Genomic DNA, 21,635 nt, shown 5'->3' with positions numbered 1-21,635 from the left:
AACCGACAAGCCAAGGATTGTACCAATATGACAGCATAGTTTAAGTACATTTCAGAGATTAACCGCTCAACTAATACTTGACCTTGAATAACAAATAAGTTCAAATCAGGGGGAAATTTCCCTGTCTTTTGAAAATGCAGAAGATGGAACTTGAAAAACAAATTAGTATACCTGGAAGTACTTTGGCCCACTTGACCACTCGGATCATCTGTTTTCCGGCGAGGTGGTTGAGGCTGGTGAGCAGGTGGTCGGTTGTGTCGGGCTGTGTGTTATCATAGTCCGCGGACACCACTTCAGGCTCTATGAGCTCCAGGACGCTACACACGGACGGTGACAGAAACGGTGCCACCGTGGGGACGTGGGGGACAAGAGCATTGGCCAAACTCAACTCTTTCTCCGAGGTCAGAAACGGAGGTCCGTCCTTTGAGTTCAGCAGGGAAGAATCCTCGCTAACGCTCTTCATCTTCCCCAACTTCTTGGACTTCCGTGCTGAGAAATAACAAACATATATTATTAAAGCTGTTTGCTTGAGCAGCCTGATTCTTTTTATGAATAATTACAATTTATGTTAAACATCGGAGGTCTTACAATGATTTATAAGAGAGATAAATTATTTGAAATGAACAAAGTATTAATGAAAAGACCCCCAGTGTAGTCTTCAAGCAGTGTTTCTAGCGTTTTTCATATCTGAAATGAGCTAGAGCTGATAGAAGTAATTATTCAAATAGAGATGGATCTTATAGCAGGGATCACAGTTTAAATCCCTGCTGTATAGATGTGACCTCTTATGTGATTCGCGAGGATGCTGTTAATTGGCTGTGTGAGTGTTCCAATTTGATATTAATTGCAAGATTCCTGTGCCAGCAGATTTTATATCACATCAGTAAGTGAGACTGAAGGTGGCATATGTGCTAGACCCAGTAAATGCTCAGATTTTATACTCTCGACAACTTTGTGGAAACTTTGTAATCTTTCAAATGGACGTTAATTTATCATTTAAAATCAAATACATCTACTATATCTCTTGATGTAAAAATAGTCTATCATCAAAATCAAACAAATATGATTTTTAGCCCAAAGATTTTCACCTAGAATGACTCAATGAGGTACAGAAATGGAATTTGGAAACCCAACCAGGTAGAGATACAGTTTTGATCAGAGTCATGTGTTGTAATTCTAGGCACATTACAGATGAACATGATGAAACTTCACTGTTTTTCTTTTTCTTTTCTTTTTTCCTGCTAGTATTTTTGTTTTTTCATCTGTTTGGTGTCACTAGTTACTGTCTGCCTAATTTGTTGTTTTCAGGAGTTTTCATGGCTGTAGTGATGTACACTGTTTGTTGAGGCTATACTGATTTCTCAAGTTTATCATTATAACCCTTGGCTAGCATTTGTTAAAACCAAATGACTTCATCTGTATTTCACTTATTGTCTTTTGGTCATTTTTTCCAGCTCACCGATGACTGCTCAAATTGTGTAGCAATTATATTGAAATCACAGATGAATGTGAAGCATATTTCAATATGTTCAATATGTAAGCCACGTACCTTTGATAAATAAAAGAGAAAATTGTAACACTAAAAAGGCAATCCCTTCAATTTAGCTTCACTAAAAAGGCAATCCCTCATATTATAACATTCACAATAACATTTTGTGCTTTTTTATATTCTGGATATGTTTCTTATATTTTAAGATTAATGATCTCAGGTGTGCCAGTATAATTGTTTCATATCATTTCACAACAGTTTTTAGTCCTATAGTGAGTAAATTCAGTTACCCCCAAGATTCATCCCAGCTTGTAGACACTTCCGTACTCTGCAGGCTGGACAGTTTTTCCTCCGAATCTTGTCAATAATACAGTCATTCCTCCCAGCACAAAGGTAGTTGTGCTGACCTGCAAGAAGAGAGAGAACACGTTCAAGATCTCTATAAATCTCTCTATGCATCTTTTTGTTTTCCTGTAGGAATTGTAACAGAAATTAGGAATGAGCTCTTCTGTGGTTCACATGGACAATGGTTTGTTATATAGGACTGTTAATTTAACCAATTCATTTATATAATAAATTATTAAAAATGACATAATATATAGTTTTCTGTGGAAGCTTTTCTAAGTCATTTTGATGTGTTTTGGTTAATTTGAAAAATGAATTAGAACATAATTCATTAATTAAGCGCTAATAACGTAATACAAAAAAGACAGATCACTCCATTACGTGCATTAACAAAAATGTGACCTTCACAAGGACATTGTGATGCATTCTGGTCCTCGTGCACAGTCATCCCTTTGTGAGTATACGACGCAAAGGAGACAGCTGTCTTATACTTTACGCCCCTGCACTATTATCACAGAAGAGAAATAAGCCATCCCAAATAGTGTTCCTGAGTGTGTCATGGGTTGGCTGATGTCTTGGCGCGAGACGCTATGACAGAGGCCGTAACAGCCTGAGAATCCCTCATGCACTGCCTTCCTTGGCCAAGGCCACAGCTCGTGGATCGAGCTCTCGTTTCGGAGCACCATTCCGCTCCACTGACTCGCTACACACCCACACGCTCCACAGGCCAGAGCACGGCGCCGCAGGGCCGCATCCAGGCACCATGGCCATGTGCATCTCTCTCCTTCATTCTCTTACCCATATTCCACCCCCTCTTTCACTCATGCATCATGGGAAGGACTTCTCCGCTAAACTGCACGCCACTGGTGCTACTTACATTACATGAGGGTGCTTTCCTTTAGTGCTTATGGACCGTGTGGCTGCAGACAGGCACAATGAGTGTTTTCGGTGGAGGGGAAAATGTGCAGCGAGTCTGTCTAGAAGCTGCCAAAAAAGCCCAGGATCTGCAAACGGAGCAACAGCAGCTGTAGCCTTGCCACTATTTCTGGCTAAATCACATGACCCCTTACATAAGCCCATTTTTCTTGCTCTAAAAAACAGTAAACTGCGACACAGGAAACACAACGAAGCCCTCCTCCGCCTCACCATCCAAACACAGACGCAAATCAGACATGAAATCTGTTCAGCTGACTCTCGGGCCCCTTCTGACCACTGTATGCAAATGCCCCACAAATCCTGTTAATCATTGTCCCATCAGAAGCACGTACACAAAGACTGTATCATACTGTGTTTGTGTATCGGCACACATATGTGTGCGTGTAGGTGTTTATGTACAAAAGCAGCAGAGAGACTGTTTGTGTATATAAGGATGGAAGGGGAACTTCACATATTGTAGCGTTTCAGTGCACTGTAGTTTGTGGATCTATATCTGTGTGGTGTTTATGTACGTTGGCTTAAAAATCTCGAGCAAGTGCATATTATGGTCTATCACAGTTGTAGTATGTTACCACATTGTTTAGCTATTGTTTTCTCAAAGTTTAGTTCAGAATTTTATTGAGTTTCTAGTGGGAATGTTTTTGCATGCCTTCAGTTATTCAGTTCTCTTGTTTTTTTTAGTCCGGACCAAAAAAGAAAATGATATTTGGATGGCAGCGTTCACACTTATCCAAATGAACAAAGCACTAACACGCTAACAAAGCAATTGCACCAGAGTTTGTTTTAATTGAACCAAACCTGCCATGTGTAAACATGCCCGTAGTGTTCATTTTCCTTGGTGAGACAAAACTAAAATCAGTCATTTTTGTAATACTCACTCTCATATCATTCCAAACCTACCTTTTTTAGAAACGAGCGATCTCCTATGTAAGCAGGTGCATATGAAAAATGATGTGATCATCAGCATAAACAGCATATAAATGAAAATTGCCTAATGTTTCCAAGTTAATTGTCGATCCAGGAAGTGTAAAGGACTGTGCAAGCTTTGGGGGTGCTGATGGAAACTATCTACTGCATATTTGCTTTGATCATCGTAATGAATATGATTCATATGTATTTTTTATAAAAATGCGATTTTCTCAGCTTTTTGCTCAAATTGATGTTTTTTTATGAAACTTGCCTACATTCAAGTGTTGATTAAGAAAGGAATGCTTGAAGCTAGAATAAAATGGAGTTGGCTGGCAACTTTTTTCAAAAGTGTTGGCACAGAAAGAGTTAATATTGGGTTAGTTTTCACCAAACCATTCAGAACAATTGGAAAATGTTCAGAGAGCCACATGGACTTTCTCTTGAAATCCCTGAGTGCTTTATTAAGCATTAAAGTGAGTTGCATTGTACAATATTTGTATTGTATTCACCCAACTGGGTGTTTTTTTTTTGTTGGATGGGCGTGTGTGTTCTGCAGAAGAAAGTAAGTCATAAAGGTTTGGAATGACATGAGGTTGAGTAAATTATTTCCCAGCAAACACAGAACGTTGTGAGGACGTCGCCAGTTCGTTGTCCTTTGGTCAGCGCGACATTACTTTATGGATAACGTCCAACGTCTTGGCTAACGTCCCAGAAACGTTGTGGGCACATCCTCAAAAGATGTCCCTAGTTAGTTCCATGGAGAATATTGTAGCGACATGGTCAGCTGGTCTCATGATAACTTTTCATATTACTGCACTACATGTATTATCATGTTAAGATACCATTTGGATAGCCTATATTTTGGGAAATATACTTAATTCATAAGCATTTTAAAAGATGGCATGAATTATTATAATTGTAGATATATAAAATATTTGTCATCAAGGACAAAACAAAAACCAAATAGTTTGCTTAGTAAATGGTGATCATTGTTAATGACATGTTTGTGCATAACTGAGAATGTCATTTACTTGTCCGAGTATAAAAGTTAGCTGCCCGGAAAGAAATTTTTTTTATTTAAATTGAGTTATAAATATAATTATTTACTGAAGTTATACAAAGCATAGTATAGTGTTTATAGAGTATATTTAGTGGATTTTGTGAGCATTTAGTTTTAGTTAGATTTTCTTTTTAAATAAAATAGTAAACAAAATAATAAAGTGTGATAATACTTAGGGCCGTAACGATTCATCGATATGGATCGATACGATGTCTGACGATAGTGCATCAATGCCACACGTAAATTATAGATATCTGTAGTATAAATAGGCACCTTTATTTTGGCACTGTCCACATTTTCACATAATGTCCGTCAATGCATTACCACCAATGTGTGCATTCTTGTTCAAACTCACGTATCAGGACTCAATATAAGGACTGCCTGAAGGCACAAGGTGAGCATAAAAGACGCTCGGGATAGTTGGGGGAACAGTCGAGCGCTGTGTGAGAAGTTTTCTGCGCACACATCTGAAGTGCATGCACACAGACTGCCACGTCTACGCCGTGCGAATACTGTATTGAGCTATCTTCCGCTTTTTTGTGCATGGATGAATAAATACAGACAAAATTACACCAAAATGCACGTTTTGGCGAATATCCTAGTAAACACTCTCGGTTAGGCATATGTCTTAACGTAAACAGTTGAGAAAGAAAACGCATGTGATTCGATATATTAAATATGTGCTTTTGTTCTTAAAGGAACACTTCACTTTTTTTGAAAATAGGCTCATTTTACAACTCCCCTAGACTTATACAGTTGAGTTACTTTAACCTGCAGTTACAAATGAATAAATAATGTTTTGATACATAAAACATTGAATACTGAGATTTGAAATTTTGTTAAAAATAACTCATTTTTTGAGTCATTGCGACTCAACCAAATCATTTAAATGGTTGATTCATTGCCGTCATGTTGCTCAGAGACACAAAACAGTGCTGTGGCTGTGTTTGGAATTATTTCTGTTGGCAAAATAGAGCAAAAAACAGAAAAATGTTGTCTAAGACGCAAGTCTCTTAATATTAATTTCTTGTTTATTTAACTGTTATAAAACCACAATTGTAATCATGCTGATTTTTGGAGAAAAATTAGTGTAATATTGTTTAACTATATGTAATTATATAAATATATACATATTCTGCCCCATTAGGGGTGGCTCAATACCACTTTTTCAGAACCGATCCTATAGCAAAAATTCTGAGTATCTACCGATATCGATCCGATACCTGGGCAGTTTTTTTTAATCGGTGTTGAATTTTTATACCTCAAGGTGTGTTGACCAGTTCGTGACTTTTTTGTGTGTTACACACAATCTACTAAATATAGGCAACTTTATTGTAAAAAAAAACAACAAATTAATGCATATATAATTATAATATATGACAAAAATATTATAAACTAGGTTAGTGGATAATTCAGTATAGCAAAAGTTAAAGTTAAAAATCATGAATGCACAATTTTATAAAATCAAAAATTAGTGGGGGAAAAAAGCATTATTTTACAAATAAAATAAAAATAAAACAAATAAAAATGAATAAGTGTAGGACTAAATCTAAAATGATAATGTAAAATGATTACATTGCTCTTTGTATTGTTTTAAAATACATTCATGAAAAACAAGTAATATATTTATATGTAAATATACTGTAAAATTAAAAGACATTTCTTTTAAATGTATAGCACAGTAAAGAACGCACTCGCACGTGCGCTAGTCTAACTTACGTTATTCTTTACGTAATGTCTGCGTGCATTCCGTAGGTGTGTTTTGTTTGATTCTTGCAATATACTCTATGTCAAATCACACATCGTTAAAACAACAATTACGATAAACGAGGCGAGGCTATATCACAAATAAAGGCCATTATTATTGTTTTTGGTATTGACGTTTTCAAGTTACTTGTCCGATTGGATCTATTCGAATTTAATGTTTTTGAATTGGTTTTCACTGCATGTATGTAATGTATGTATTTACTATAAATCCCCTATAATTAGATAACTATTAGATTTTATAAGGTTTCCTTTTTGCACCAAAGATGAGTTTATTAGTTCTATATGTATTTCAAGGTAATGGTCGGAGCAGGTCCTCAGGACCCGGACTAAAGGTGAGGTGTAAATATTAAAATAAAGGAGGACATGGTATTTTGGTCGTTAGGACATACTTGCTACGTTGCTGCGACCAATATGATCCGGTACCGTCACGTCCTCACAACGTGCCAGTTTGGTCGTTTGGACGTTCTCAGCACGTTCCAGCGACGTACCACTATAACGTCGCCACGACGAATATGGGAATAACAAAGTTACATCGCTGAAATGTTATTTGGTACGCCGCTGCAACGAATATGGACCGGTCCAGTTATGTCGTCACGACGTAACTGTGTTAGCTGGGTTCTCATTTTTGGATTAATCATTCTCTTCGTTCATCATATCTATGGAAAGACATTCTGTCAGTTTTATTTCTGAATTTTTTAGCCCTATTTAGACTGAAATTGTGTAGATCCTTTAATCCAACTCCTCATACACATTTTACCACATGCCATTAGTTCCCATAACCTCCCTCTTATGCTTCAGTGTGCACTGAGTTTAATGCTATGGCTGAATTTGTAATACTCATACTATATCATATCACCCCAAGTGTGTGCACGTGAGGAGCCAACATGGGGCTTCCTGTACAAGACTGTGTCTACTTTTAGCCGACTACGTCATTCATGATGCAGTGAAAGCCTAGCCTGTCAGCTTATAATGAAGCAGACATTTAAAAAGGAAACTCCCTGTGAGACTCATGCAATACAATATTCACATCTTTTTTCATCTGTTTTCCAACTGACGTGTCATTTCTGGCTTTGACTCGGACACGTGAGCTTCCCTTTTAAAACGGTTCTCCTTTCGCCAAGTCTTCAGATTTGTTTTCAAGGCAATACAGTGTCATGTATCTAACCTACATTTAGACCAATAGGATTAAGCCCTTTTCACATTAGCCGTTAGCTGCAGCATGTAGCGTAAACAACAAACATATAAAACCACAGACCATGGCATATGAATCAGCATCCGTCTTGTTTTTTCACCACGTACTTCAAAGCTATTCCACACATATGACTCACATCAAGCTGCTATCAGTTGTTATTGTAGAATGCTATTTCTGCAACTTTACATAACTTTAAATAACAATGCGGCAACAGACAAGACAGAGCAGATAACTTTTGGTATGAAAAAGTCTCAGCTTTTAAATTGTCATTTTTAAAATAAATTCAAACAATAAATACTGTTTTGTGGCTCTTTAATGTGTCGTGACAGATCGATGTAGCGTCTCAGTTCAAGCGACACGGGAACTGAACGTTTCTTCCTCTTTACTAATTATAGCACGAAATAAACATGAATGAACATTAGAAATATATTGTTTCAACCACAGAAAGACGTCAGTACACATTATTTTTCAAGTTCAAGTTGACCAACTTAAATCTACTCTCCTGTCTGTTTTGTTTGTCTGACAAAATGGCAGATTCGGTTATATTTCCTTTATGATTGGTCAGATTTGTCTGTCAAATTCCTGGCGAAGGGTCAATTATTTGTGAAATTTACTAGCAATTTCTTACCAAAATGTGTTTCAAAGTAAATCTTACACCAACACGTTCTCACTCCCAACTCGTCACAAGATGACGCTTGGTCAGGACCCCTTGGCATCACTTTTTGAAGCTCAAGGTATCCCGTTAGCATAATATCCTGTTAGTACCCCTTTTCGACGTGCAAGGTCTTCCATTGCTTTCAGTTGTTTGCCTTAATTTAATGGTTTGCATGTATTTGTATAAAATAGAAACCATTTTGCATAAATTTATACTTTGATTGGAGCAGCTAACCCCACCCCTACCCTAAACCTACCCACGTCTGAACAATATAAAACACATAACAGGCAAATATAAGTACAGTCACAGGTATTTATTGCAAAAACTGACCATAAAAAGCAGTATAAAATTATTGCAAACAAGTCGTGTTGCATTCCAAGACTTCTGAAGCCATACAATATATTTATGCGAAGAAGAGAGTAAAACATAAGGTTTTAATGACTGAAAATGATCCCGCTCCGTTAACACGCTCACATCTCATTCAAAAAGATCCTCCTGTAATTTAGCATGACGCAATTGGTCACGAGAACACACAAGAGCCCATGGCATTTCACAACCGAGAATGATGTAAGGATTCTTCTGGTGGCAATTTTTGAATTTGTGCACTGACTGCACACAGAATCTGGGCTTTACAGTGGATGGAGATGGTGATCGCATCTATTCCTTTCACCAATCAATAATTTTGCCTCGGAAGACTTGGAATATTAATTACTTTTTAATAAATTATGACTGTAGTTGTACATGCCTATATATCCTGTGTTTTATTGACAAATGGTAGGTTTAGGGGCAGGGGTTGGGTTACGTGCTCATAAATGTAGTGTAATGTAAACAAAATTATTGTCACGCCCCAACATATATGCAATAAAGGCAATATTATTACCCAAATATATAATTTAATCATGACGATAAAATTCCCAATGCCTTTCGTGTTGGCATAGTGACACCAAAGGTTTCTTATTAAAAGCCATGGAGGACCCTGCATGTCGAAAAATGACGCTAAAGGGGTACCCTGATCTGCCATCCAATACAGAACTTGAGTAGAAATACCTACTAGCAACCACCAGCTCTGTCAATCTCTCCAGCGATTTAATCACAATATAAGCACCCCTTCAGTTAATGACATTACCGATTTCAGTTTCTAAAGTAAGACATTGATTTATTTCTACTAAATATGTTTTCCTAATTTATGTAAACTGCAGATCTTATTTTCTGTGTTCATCCAACAGAGGGATTCAGTCTTCAGAGGGATTATTCCGTGAACTGATGCATGAGAGTTAAATTACAAACCAAAACGCAGCTGTAATCATTTATGAAAATACAGTTTTTCCAATTTCCTCTCATCATTTGTTATTTCCACACATGCACTTCCTGCACTTTGCCGTCCTCGAGTTTCCTGTTAGAAATTGTATCTGGTCCAAGGCTGAAAAGCTACTGCTTCATCTTTATACAACGTCCAGTGGAAAAAAAGTGTTATATATTTGTACTGTATATGGAAATTAATCTTTTTCTCTGTGGTTTTCCTGTACATTAGCCTTATGGCTGTCTTGAGGGTAACATACGGATTAATAAAGCCAGATAGTTCACAAATAGTTATTGTGGTTATGATGATAAATTGATACAGTAAGAAACATCTGTCACCAACTGACCAGAATAAACCCTTTCATAACCTCAACCGTATCAATAATACACGGTTACGACCCATGTCCCAAAATATTTTGATGTTGGAAACACAGATGCCATAATATGATAGCCGTCATCCGATTTGCTTAAACACAAAGGGTGTCTCGTTTTGCATTGATGTAAAAGAACAAAGGTATCACCCAGAAGGCGGAAGAGATGGCAGATACTGAAAGCAGCAGTGCTGTAGGCAAACACAGAGAGGTTATTTGAGGTGAGGAAAAGGGGATTGTATAACCTGTTTAGTGGACTGTATAGTTGTTCGGCCCTTTAATACTCACTGACCAATCACTGTCAACCACAAGCATGACAAAGTGCAGTTTGTGGAGTTTCACTTTTTATCATTAAAAGCGTATTTAAATTCATCCTTAGGGCTATAAATTATAAAAGACATAAAAAACCCATATATCTCACAATTGTGGCTTTATATTGTATGTGTGTGTAACTATAATGTGACTTTCTAATTGTAAAATGTATTTCACAATTACCTTTTTTTACTGTAAGATGGAAATAATTAAAGTTTATTTTACCTCTCAATGAAATCATTAAATCATTACGTGTTCTGGGAATTAGACACTTAGGGGCATCAGGTGCTACAGTCTGTCTTTTTAATTAAACTTCCTTTATTGTTTTTCCACAAAAATCCTCAAAGTTTCTCACTCTTTAATACTGACGCATGATATTTCCATTCCAAATACACAATACAAAAATAACTGTCATATAGACATCTTAAAGCTGTTAAATCAGTGCAATTGTCTTCAGTATTATGTTTACCAAGTAACTCTTCTGAAAACGTAATTGTTTCATAATGGTCTAGCCAGTTCAATACAAGCCTGTAAATGATGAGCTGCGCAGGACTGACACTGAGTATCATTAAACATGATGACATGCCAAGACACTGATGGCTTTTGAATAATAAGCATCTGCTGAGCTGTCTGGAAAAAAAAAACCCATATGGAAATCGCAGCCAAGCTAGAGACTGTGGTTTGGGAGTTTGAAACGGACAAGTGATGAGGGAATGTGTTGATGATGAGAAAACTTTGGACAGATCAACTGCATCAAACATCTCACATACTTCACAAGGCTGTTGTAAATTTGCCAATAAAGTAAATCTCCAACTTTAAAAACCTTGATGGCATGGCAGTGACTATACATGTGTGCCAATAGTCTGTTTATTGGCAATAATCAGAATAACAAATTACTTGGATTAAGAATTTACATGACATAAGCAAACCTCTTTAATCTTGTTTACATGCTACTTGCCATTATTTTGATTATTCGAAAGTGCTTAAAGGGATAATTCACCCCAAAAATGATGTAATCATTTACTCACCCTCAAGTTGTTAAAACCTGTATGAGTTTCTTTCTTCTGTTGAACACAAAAGAAGATATTTTGAAGAATGCTTGTAACCAAATAGTGGTTGGTATTTGTTTGGTTACCAACATTACTTATAATTACTTCTTTTGTGTTCAACAGAACAAACAAAAGGATTGGAACAACTTGAGAGTGAGTAAATGATTATCGGGTGAACTTTCAGTTAACAAATGGCTGCATTCCAGTGTTTTTGACCATGATGGCCATATCCAATTAAACTGTAATCATAAACTCTATTTCCTTAGCTCCCCAGTTTTCAAAGCTGTGCATGAGCGTAACATGCTTTTCCTCTCCAGAAAAAGTGTTTGTGCTTTGGTCAGTGAAAGAGAAGAATAAATGTGGTGAAAGTGTATATATGCCTACATACTGTGATTATGGTTACGCTAATTATGAATATAATCACATTAACATAATTTCAGGACTGCCTTAATCGCATTATAAGTGTGAATGTAAACATAGCCAATGTCAAAATGAACCTTTTCTACTAAAATAATGCTGTGCCAGACCTCAGCAGGGAGAATGTGCAAACATCTCTCCATTCTGCATACTGAAAACATATTAACATCCAAAATTATTTAAATTATAGAATGAAATGTTATTTAATTTAATTTAATATTTTTATATTATATATACATATATATGATTCAAATCAATCCTAATCAATTTGTCCTTGTAGTATTTGTAAATATATATAAAATAAATAAAATCATTTTATTTTAGACAAAGGAAAAAAATAAAGCTGTACTACACAACACAAATATGTTACAGGTTACTGTTTTGAGATCAGCTGTTTTAAGGGGCCAGCTGAGATGAAATGCACTGAATGGTTCCAAATCGAGCCCCGGCTCTGGCACCAGCACTGTCGAAAAGGGTGAATACATGCCTTTATAAAGACATCTAACATCAGGAACAGTTACAACGCTATAAACATTGAATGTAAATTCCTATCATTTAGTGTTTGTCCCTCTCCATCCCTGAGGTCCTGAATCCTACAGGTAAACCAACACAGTGAAACCGGTCTATCCCTAGTGCCAAATGTAATAACAGATTCTCATTACGAAGGAACAAATATTTTAGTCCTCAGACTGAACAGCTGTAGAGCTCCTAATAAAAGTCTGTTGAGTATTAGCTGGTACCATATGGCCACTTCACACTATTCCCACAGAAACAAGTGTTTGTGCTGCTACTAGTTATTATTCACGCAGCTCAGGAACTACACAACAGAGGTTGTTAAGTATTGACTGCAATAATTTGTGATTTTTTTTTTTTGCTTTTTTTGAGTTTAGCAGTTTTCTTTCATATCAGAAAGAGCAGTCAAGACCTTTCCGCCTTTCAAAAACAGTGAAAGTAAAAAAAAAATAAAGGGCTCTTCTACTTCCACTCGTAGATCTTTAAATATCAGTCTTCTGGCTGTTTTTTGCTCCGTTCCAGAACCATCTGAAATGCCTACAGTGGCTACCAACATGCTAATCACAAATTGCATTGAAAACAATTGCCTGTCAAATCTCCCTTGTGCTGCCCCCTATCTGAGTTACTGTCTACGTAAAGCACTCCAAATCAGTCTCTTATGAGCTTCCAAACAATTAGGATGCTGCCTTAGAAAGCAGCTGCCTATGTAGGCAGCAGGCAGTGAGGCTAGATTTTGAAACAGACCTCTCTCTGTCTATTCCCTCGCTCTGACTATCATTTTATTCTTTTTCAATCTTACTGCTCACCCTCCCTCTTCCCCTAGCTCACTCTTCACATTCTCTCTCTCTCTCTCTCTCTCTCCTCTCTCTCTCTCTCTCTCTCTCTCGCTCGCTCAGATGGTAACTAGGCTGAGGTCAGGTAAGGTAATGGAGCGCACACTCTTACACAGCACTACCTCTGCTGTGGTGTTTGAAAAGCGGCTGCACTTCTGAATGCCCTTGTGGTGTGACCTCATTCAGGGCTCTGAGGAACAATCACAACCTGAGAGAATGCTTTATATAAACACACATTTTTCCAACATTTAATAACTTCATATATTGCTATAAATTACTAAATCAGTTTAGTAGTAATTGTTACAGGATGACATACAGTCAGCTGGTCATTATCTCAAAACAAACCCTCAGGAGTAGGGGTCCTGTATCATCCTGAAATGGTTTACTTTCCAATAACGTACATTATCTCACTGATTAACAAATAATAAATAAATGGACATGAAATGTGTGTTACAAGAAACATGAAACTAGGTCATTATACTAAAATATTTTGACCCATCAGAATAAAAAATTCCAGGGAGCCATGAGTTAAAGGGCAAGTTCACACAAAAATGAGAATTCAGTCATCATTTACTCACCCTCATGTGGTTCCAAACTCATACGATTTTAGTTCTTTGAAACACAAATTAGGATATTTTAATGAAACATGAGAGATTTCTGTCCCTCCATTGAAAGTGTGACACTTCAAAAAGTTCATTAAGACATTGTAAAAGTAATTCATATTAACTAAGCAGTTTAATATTGGTTTTCTGAAGAGACACAATCACTTTATATGATGGACAGATTTAATTCAGGGTTTAATTCATGTATAAGTGCTGATCAACAGACATCGAGCACATCAAATATGGTAAATGAAACCTTAACTGTACTTGCTTAACATGTGAGAACAAATCTCACCGGTTCTTGTGTAATTTAATTACTAGACTTTCAATGGAATAACAGAAATCTCTCAAGTTTTATTAAAAACATCTCTTTTGTTTTGAAGAATAACATTTCATGAGGTAATTGAGTAATTGATAACAGAATTTGAATGTTTGGATGGACCATTTAACATACAGCCCAAACTAACCACTAAATAGAGTTTACTAGTCCAGTATATGAGAAACAAGTGCTGGGAATATCCAGGGTAATTTCATTTGGATGAAAAAAATCTTTATATATTTATATCTAAATCTAAATAAATAAACAAAAAAGTTCAAAGTTTTGACAAGTTTTCTTCAGGGCAATACAACAGCAATAATGCCTTGTGTACAAACAGGTGTTTCTTTGAATAGACTCTGATGATCACTTTTTCCCCCTGGCTGTTATACACTACATGCTCTGTGGAGTTTGGATGTGTCTGATGGCTTAATCAGCAATTTGCACCTTTCTAAAGAGGCTGTGATAGCGTTGTGTCTGCGTCAGAGCTAATACAAATGCCCCACTGAAAGTTCAACTTCCCTAAAAGCAGTAACAACATTTCACTCGCCTTATAAGATGTGAATTATCCCATAGGACATTGTTATCTAAATTTAGATGTTTAAAATCCAGGCCAGGAATACTTTACCAAATATATGACATTTATGCACTACTAAGTATTGTGTGGTGTATGGCAAATATTAGTTTACTACATCTCTATATGGGACTTTTTATGTACATCTGTTTCATTTAGATGAACTATTAAAGAGTTATAAAATCCACATGTATAATCTATAATGGAATTAATCTCTTTTGAACCACTTAAATCAAAATGCATAGTCTTTCCATCTAGAATAGTTACAATCTCTTGAGGGCCTTGAAATATTATGCATAAACCAGGCAGGAATTTGTGCTGCTTAAGCTGGCCTTTTCAGCAAAGAATCATCCTGTTAACAAGACATAAAGACATTTCTCAACAAAACACATTTGTAAGTGAGAAAACAGATGAGAGTCTTACCTTCTACTGCTCTTTTGAAGAAAACTTTACAGCTTCCACATGTAACAACCCCATAGTGACATCCTGACGCCTCGTCTCCACACACCAGACACACTTTGGCTGTTGAAGACGCGTGTCTCAATGATGCACTGAAATAAGAGCAAATAAAATTGTACCTGTAAACTGTACTTGAGACATCAGGTGCAGGAGACAAACCACACTAATGATGTAACTCATATTAGGGGGGGGTTTATTGCTCAGAATAATAGTTCTGTTGCATTGGCAGTTCAAGGGTAACTAAGAATTAAACACCTTCAAGCATTTGATATTTGAAAACAGCTGGAAAATCAGAAACAATACAACTGGAAGTAAATAATATTCTTTTAAATCAACAAATTGCTTATTTTATTCCAGAAATGGAAAAAACAACAACATATGTGCCAAGTCCAAATGTAACCTTGTCAATTCATATTGTGTCATTGTTTACAATAAATAAATAAATGCACATTTTATAATGTAATTACTCTAAAAATGTCATGTGATAAATATATGATAAATATTTTGACATTAAATACACGTGAGTGTACACAATCATTATTTTCAATTATATTTCGTGGTACTTTTTCTGCATGTTGGTTGCACGTTTTTGATAAAGCAGACAGAAGTTGTTATCAGTTGTTATTATTAAACTGTGAATGATCATTTATCAATTATTACATAATTTTAATTAATAATTTATCATTAATAAATGAAGAAAAAAATAATCCAAACCATTTAATTGACCTCCCTGCTATTTAAAAAAAAAAAAAAAAAAAAAAGCACAAATATAACAGAATGGCCATAAATAACACCCCAGGTCTGAGCTAAGTTTGTCCTGCTCTGCAGGGCCGTTTGAGCCCAATGATTTTAGCACCGCAGAAATCACGTAATTCCCACATTGTTACTGGGCACCCAAAGGGCACGGCATATGTCACTGACTCATAACGTATGCCTCACCATTTTGCTCCAGATCATAAGAATGGTCTGTTCAGAAAACCGACTATACACCATCTACACAAACACACCCATATATAACACGCCACATTCAAAGCAGTCGATTTATGCCTAATCTACTGGAGCCCGCATGCGCACAGAAATAATTACTGAGCGACATTAAGTGGCAGAAAATGAGAGAACGTTGGAAGCTGAAATAGAGAGATTTTTATATCCCGTGCCCTCCAAAATGAAATTGAAACATTGAAAATGAAGCACATACTCCAAATAGTCTGGCTGACTTGGCAGAAATCTGATTAAATTGCCCAGTGAAACCTGACATAGCCTGAGTGGGCAGAGTCTCTCAGAAGGATGCCCTGCGGACTGGGTGAAAGTCACCCTTTGAAAGACGCCTATGGCGTGCAGGAAAAATGAAGCTCGTTTTAAACTCAACATTAAGACTCTAACAATACTTTAATGCCAAGATAGGCTTAGCACGTACCTCCCCCGCCCTGACTTTGATAATGAGCGTGCTCTCGTTTTGATCAGTAGTGCACGGTAATTGTCTGGTTAGCATTCTGACAACATCCTTGAGTCTTAACAAGCCTCTGGGTCTCAGAGGCACGTTCCCTACCGTTACTACCTGGTGCGGGTAGTAACTTCACCGCATCTTTCTGACACAGTCGAGAGGGCTGATCTAATTCTCCCTCGTCCGTCTAAACACACATTCAATTTGTCAGCCGGTTAGCAGGGGTCTCTAGCGAGGGAGTCGATTGGCAGGCCCTGGTGAGCTAATCACCCCGGCGGCACCGCAACACTCGCTGTGCATGATGTGGAGAGGTCTGGCTGCATTAAACTGTTCAGCGAGCCCCTCCGTTTCTCTTGTTCTGCACCGAGCGTTCCTTGCCATGGAGTAAAAAAGATGAAGACAAAACAAAGGGCTGACAAGGTGACTGCTATTGCAGGAAGTAGGTCAGTGTTGGTTGTTATGAAACAGATCGCCCTTATGACCAGCATACCGCGACAACGCTGCTGTTGTGTTTTGTGCATGAGAGAAAAACACTAATTAACGTCTACAACTTTAGCTGCTGGATGTTGCTTGTATTTTTTGGTATAAATAATGAAGTGAATGGGTAACCTGCTTCACCTCTCTTAGAAAAAGTTTGAATTTTGAAGTTAGATTCTGAATTTTACCTCCATTTGCACCATTTACTCTGTGTGTTATTGAAATAACCCTTACTTCTGTGGTCAATGAGTGTGTTTACATGTACAACAAATGCTTATAACTATCAAAAAAACAGCTCATTACAAAAACCTGACAATGCAATATACTGTTTACATTAGAATTATCTGATGTTTACTCTGGTTTTGACATCAAACCATGGACAGATTGATTCAAGAATAGGGTAAAAAATAGATATCAGATACTACCATACTTTCATATTTGACTGATTACTATAAGAACTGCAAATATTTTTGTATTGCAAGGGTTCTGAAATTCTGCAAATGAGGCATTATCTAATATATCATAGATATCCACTAATAAATCATATTATATCCACTAATATATGGCATATTTCCATAATATATCTGCATACATTTCCAAAACAGAAATCACTGGTTCAAAAATTTCTTTCTTATTTTGTCCACATTAGAGTCAAAGGTTTTTGCAGTAGGGATTTTGAATATCTCTTTTTTATCACTAAATAAATCAGAAAATACTGTCAACAGACAGAAAAAAAAATTCACCATGTTTTTAGGAATAAAATAATATAAAATCAGGCAAATAATAGACAGTATGAACAAAGCCCTCTGTAAAATCTTTCAGAATATAGATAAAACAGCCAGAAAACAGCCTTTTAAGATATGCAGTGCAATCTTTTCTCTGAAACAACACGATTTGACAAAGAACCCAAAGTCTCAAAATTGACCATTAGTTTTTTTGTTTGTTTGTTTTTTTGTGTCGCTATTTGTGGCCTTTCCTTGATAAAAGAACACAACATCTTGTATGTTGTATAAGATGCATGTAAACCTATTCAATGCTTGAAGTGATTCTCTGGAAACAGGTGGAAGACAGGTCATGAGGAATGTAATAAGAAAAAGGTGTGGGGTGAAGTGAGGACACTTGTAACTATATACAGGTGACACTTGTAACTATATACAGGTGTTCGCATTTCTCATTTATTTTATGGACAATTGCGGTCTAATTAGAATGGACTCAGCATGCATTCAGATTTCTTTTCTTTCTCTGTAGATATGCTTTTTCATCTTCAAATTTAATTTTTAAAAATCAGAAATACATCTGTAAGCAAGCAGTTTGCTTAAAACACTCACGAATGCCGAAATGCAGAGGCAATTCTGTCATTCCTGTTATGCATCCTGTTATGCAGTGCCTTTTGAATTCTGTAACTTGAACGCACACACACACACACACACATATATACAGTATATATATATATATATATATATATATATATACATACATACATACATACGTACATACATATATATACTGCCGTGCAAAGGCAAAAGACCCTAACTTTGATTTTTGTCGAAAATGAGTTATTGATATTTATCAATAAATATCAAAGTCAATTTCGTTGTTTTTCGGAGAAAATAATGGGTCGTCTCAACCGTAACTTCAAAAAGCCCCGGAGAAACCAAGGCAGAACACCGTATAACACCAGTAACGGCTCTTTCGCTTTGTTGGAACGCTCAAATTGAGTTACGGCGTTCTGCCTTTGTTTAGCCGCGCTTCAAAATGAAGTTACGGTGCCAGCTTGGAGTTACACGGTGTTCTGCCTTTTTTTTACTGTCCATTAAAGTCTGCCGCATTTTAATTACGGTGTAGACAAACAAATTAGATTGCGATCTACCAAACAGCTCCATATAACAAAGCACTGTAAAGACTAGACACCTTGGCAGCAATACATAATCGTGAATAACCTTAAAAGACCCCCCCCCCCCTTTTTGTAATGCAGATTATTCACCAGGCTGTCACTTCTAGTTGGATGCGTGTGTACTTGAATGCTGTCGAATATGTAGCATGATCAGTAATCAAATCAGTAGCCTAATAGTTCTCAATTAAATCCATATCCTACCTTTTCCTGTAACCCGATAAAATCAATCCATAGCGCTGAATGTCGTCGGAGATGTTTAATCCACAAGCATGCCTGCTTGCTGGCGTTCACATAAATCCACAAGTCGTTATTTTAGGTTAGGCTATTTAATTCAAGTCAATATAAGCAATTATGCTATTGCTAGAATTATTTTATGTTACTGAGCATAGCAAATAAATTGGTTGCAAAACGGTATCCACTCACATGTTTAACTTTTAGTCTGCTTGTTACGGTCAAAAAAAATAATAATTTAATACAGTCACATTACTATATGCAATAGCCAATATGAGATACCCCATGATCAGTAGATTTTATACAGGTGTTACTATAACGATTTTGTAAATGGTGATCAGCAATCAAATATTTATAATGTGTAAGTTACTGCCTTTTGCCTTGGTGTGACTTTCTAAATTTGGTGTTATCGCTCTCACTCTCTCATACTGGTCACTGGAAGTTCAACATGGCACCTCAGGGCAAAGACTCTCTGAGGATCTGAAAAAAATAATTGTTGCTCTACATAAAGATGGCGTAGGCTATAAGAAGATTGCCAAGACCCTGAAACTGAGCTGCAGCACAGTGGCTAATATCATACAGTGGTTTAACGGACCGTTTCCACTCAGAACAGGCCTCACCATGGTCGACCAAAGAAGCTGAGTGCACGTGCTCAACGTCATATCCAGAGGTTGTGTTTGGGAAATAGACGTATGAGTGCTGCCAGCATTGCTGCAGAGGTTGAAGGGGTGGGGGGGGTCAGCCTGTCAGTGCTCAGACCATACGTCGCACACTGCATCAAATTGGTCTGCATGGCTGTCGTTCCAGAAGGAAGCCTCTTCTAAAGATGATGAACAAGAAAGCCCGCAAACAGTTTGCTGAAGACAAGCAGACTAAGGACATGGATTACTGGAACCATGTCCTGTGGTCTGATGAGACCAAGATAAACGTATTTGGTTCAGATGGTGTCAAGCGTGTGTGGCGGCAACCAGGTGAGGAGTATAAAGACAAGTGAGTCTTGCCTACAGTCAAGCATGGTGGTGGGAGTGTCATGGTCTGGGGCTGCATGAGTGCTGCCGGCACTGGGGAGCTACAGTTCATTGAGGGAACCATGAATACCAACATGTACTGTGATATACTGAAGCAGAGACTGGGCCGCAGGGCAGTATTCCAACATGATAACGACCCCAAACACACCTCCAAGATGACCACTGCCTTGCTAAAGAAGCTGAGGGTAAAGGTGATGGACTGGCCAAGCATGTCTCCAGACCTAAACCCTATTGAGCATCTGTGGGGCATCCTCAAATTGAAGGTCGAGGATCGCAATGTCTCTAACATGCACCAGCTCCATGATGTCATCATGGAGCAGTGGAAGAGGACTCCAGTGGCAACCTGTGAAGCTCTAATGAACTCCTTGCCCAAGAGGGTTAAGGCAGTGCTGGAAAATAATGCTGGCCACACAAAATATTGACCCTTTGGGCCCAATCTGGACATTTTCACTTAGGGGTGTACTCACTTTTGTGGCCAGCGGTTTAGACATTAATGGCTGTGTGTTCAGTTATTTTGAGGGGACAGCACATTTACACTATTATACAAGCTGTACACTCACTACTTTACATTGTAGCAAAGTGTCACTTCTTCAGTGTTGTCACATGAAAAGATATTATAAAATATTTACAAAAATGTGAGGCGTTTACTCACTTCTGTGAGATACTGTATATATATATCTTGGAATATGGGTTACTGCAAAGCCCCCAGGGAAATAACAAAAATAGCAATATCCACTCAACCAAAGTATTGCAATTATGTTCATTTAATTGTGATATTACGATAAAAGAGATTAATGTAATATCTATCATTCCTTCCTTTAAATTTGCAAACTTTATATTCTGTCCAAAACATATGATTGCTTAAAAATATACTGCACAGTAGGAATGACCCAATTGCATTCGTTAAGCAGAATCTGTAGTTTATGTTGGTGCAAGAGCCACAATACAGTGTGTTTAATGACCAAGTATCATGGACATAAACAGGAAGCAATGTTTTTATGAAACTGCACCCTAATACATATATACATATTGTTCCCTGTGCAGTTACACAACCTAAACTCTTTCAAAGGAAACAATTGTGAACTGAAACGATAGTGATCACTTACATGGATGGAAATAAGCATATAATACATTATGTTAAAGCTTAACTTGGAAACTACAGGAAGGGTAATGGAATGCAGAGTTTGGGTATTCGCTATATTATTTGGATTCTGAATATTTATTGCTGCTTACGTGCTGCTGCATTAGCTGAGATCTGCAGAAAGATACTGGCAGGGTTGAGAAAGAAGACTGACAGATGGATCAGGAATGCAAAAATAACAAACCATATAACTGCTCGAATGCACTGCGCTGGAGCTGTCATGTATCAATCTCAACAGAGCGCTAAAGCAGCAGTCGTTCTCCTGACTCTGACTCTGTGCAGAGCAATGGGCAGAAATAGAACATGCAGCGATAGTTACACT

The 21,635-nt window shown here is 37.2% G+C and overlaps 1 protein-coding gene across 1 annotated transcript in view; it reads right to left on the bottom strand.

The window, feature by feature from the left end:
* LOC306874293 (mineralocorticoid receptor-like) overlaps nt 1-21,635 on the bottom strand; it is a 76,322-nt gene that overhangs the window by 17,391 nt on the left and 37,296 nt on the right. The window contains exons 3-5 of the mRNA XM_079424255.1: nt 15,063-15,190; nt 1,780-1,896; nt 172-489 (exon numbers count right to left, since the gene is read on the bottom strand). Of these exons, the coding sequence (XP_079280381.1) occupies nt 172-489; nt 1,780-1,896; nt 15,063-15,190 (563 nt within the window). The remainder of the gene's footprint in view (nt 1-171; nt 490-1,779; nt 1,897-15,062; nt 15,191-21,635) is intronic.

The sequence above is a fragment of the Barbus barbus genome (genome assembly GCF_936440315.1).
Source record: "Barbus barbus genome assembly, chromosome: 8".
Lineage (NCBI taxonomy): Eukaryota > Metazoa > Chordata > Actinopteri > Cypriniformes > Cyprinidae > Barbus > Barbus barbus.
Note: the sequence above shows the minus strand (reverse complement) of the source record. Positions and strands in the feature narration are given on the sequence as shown.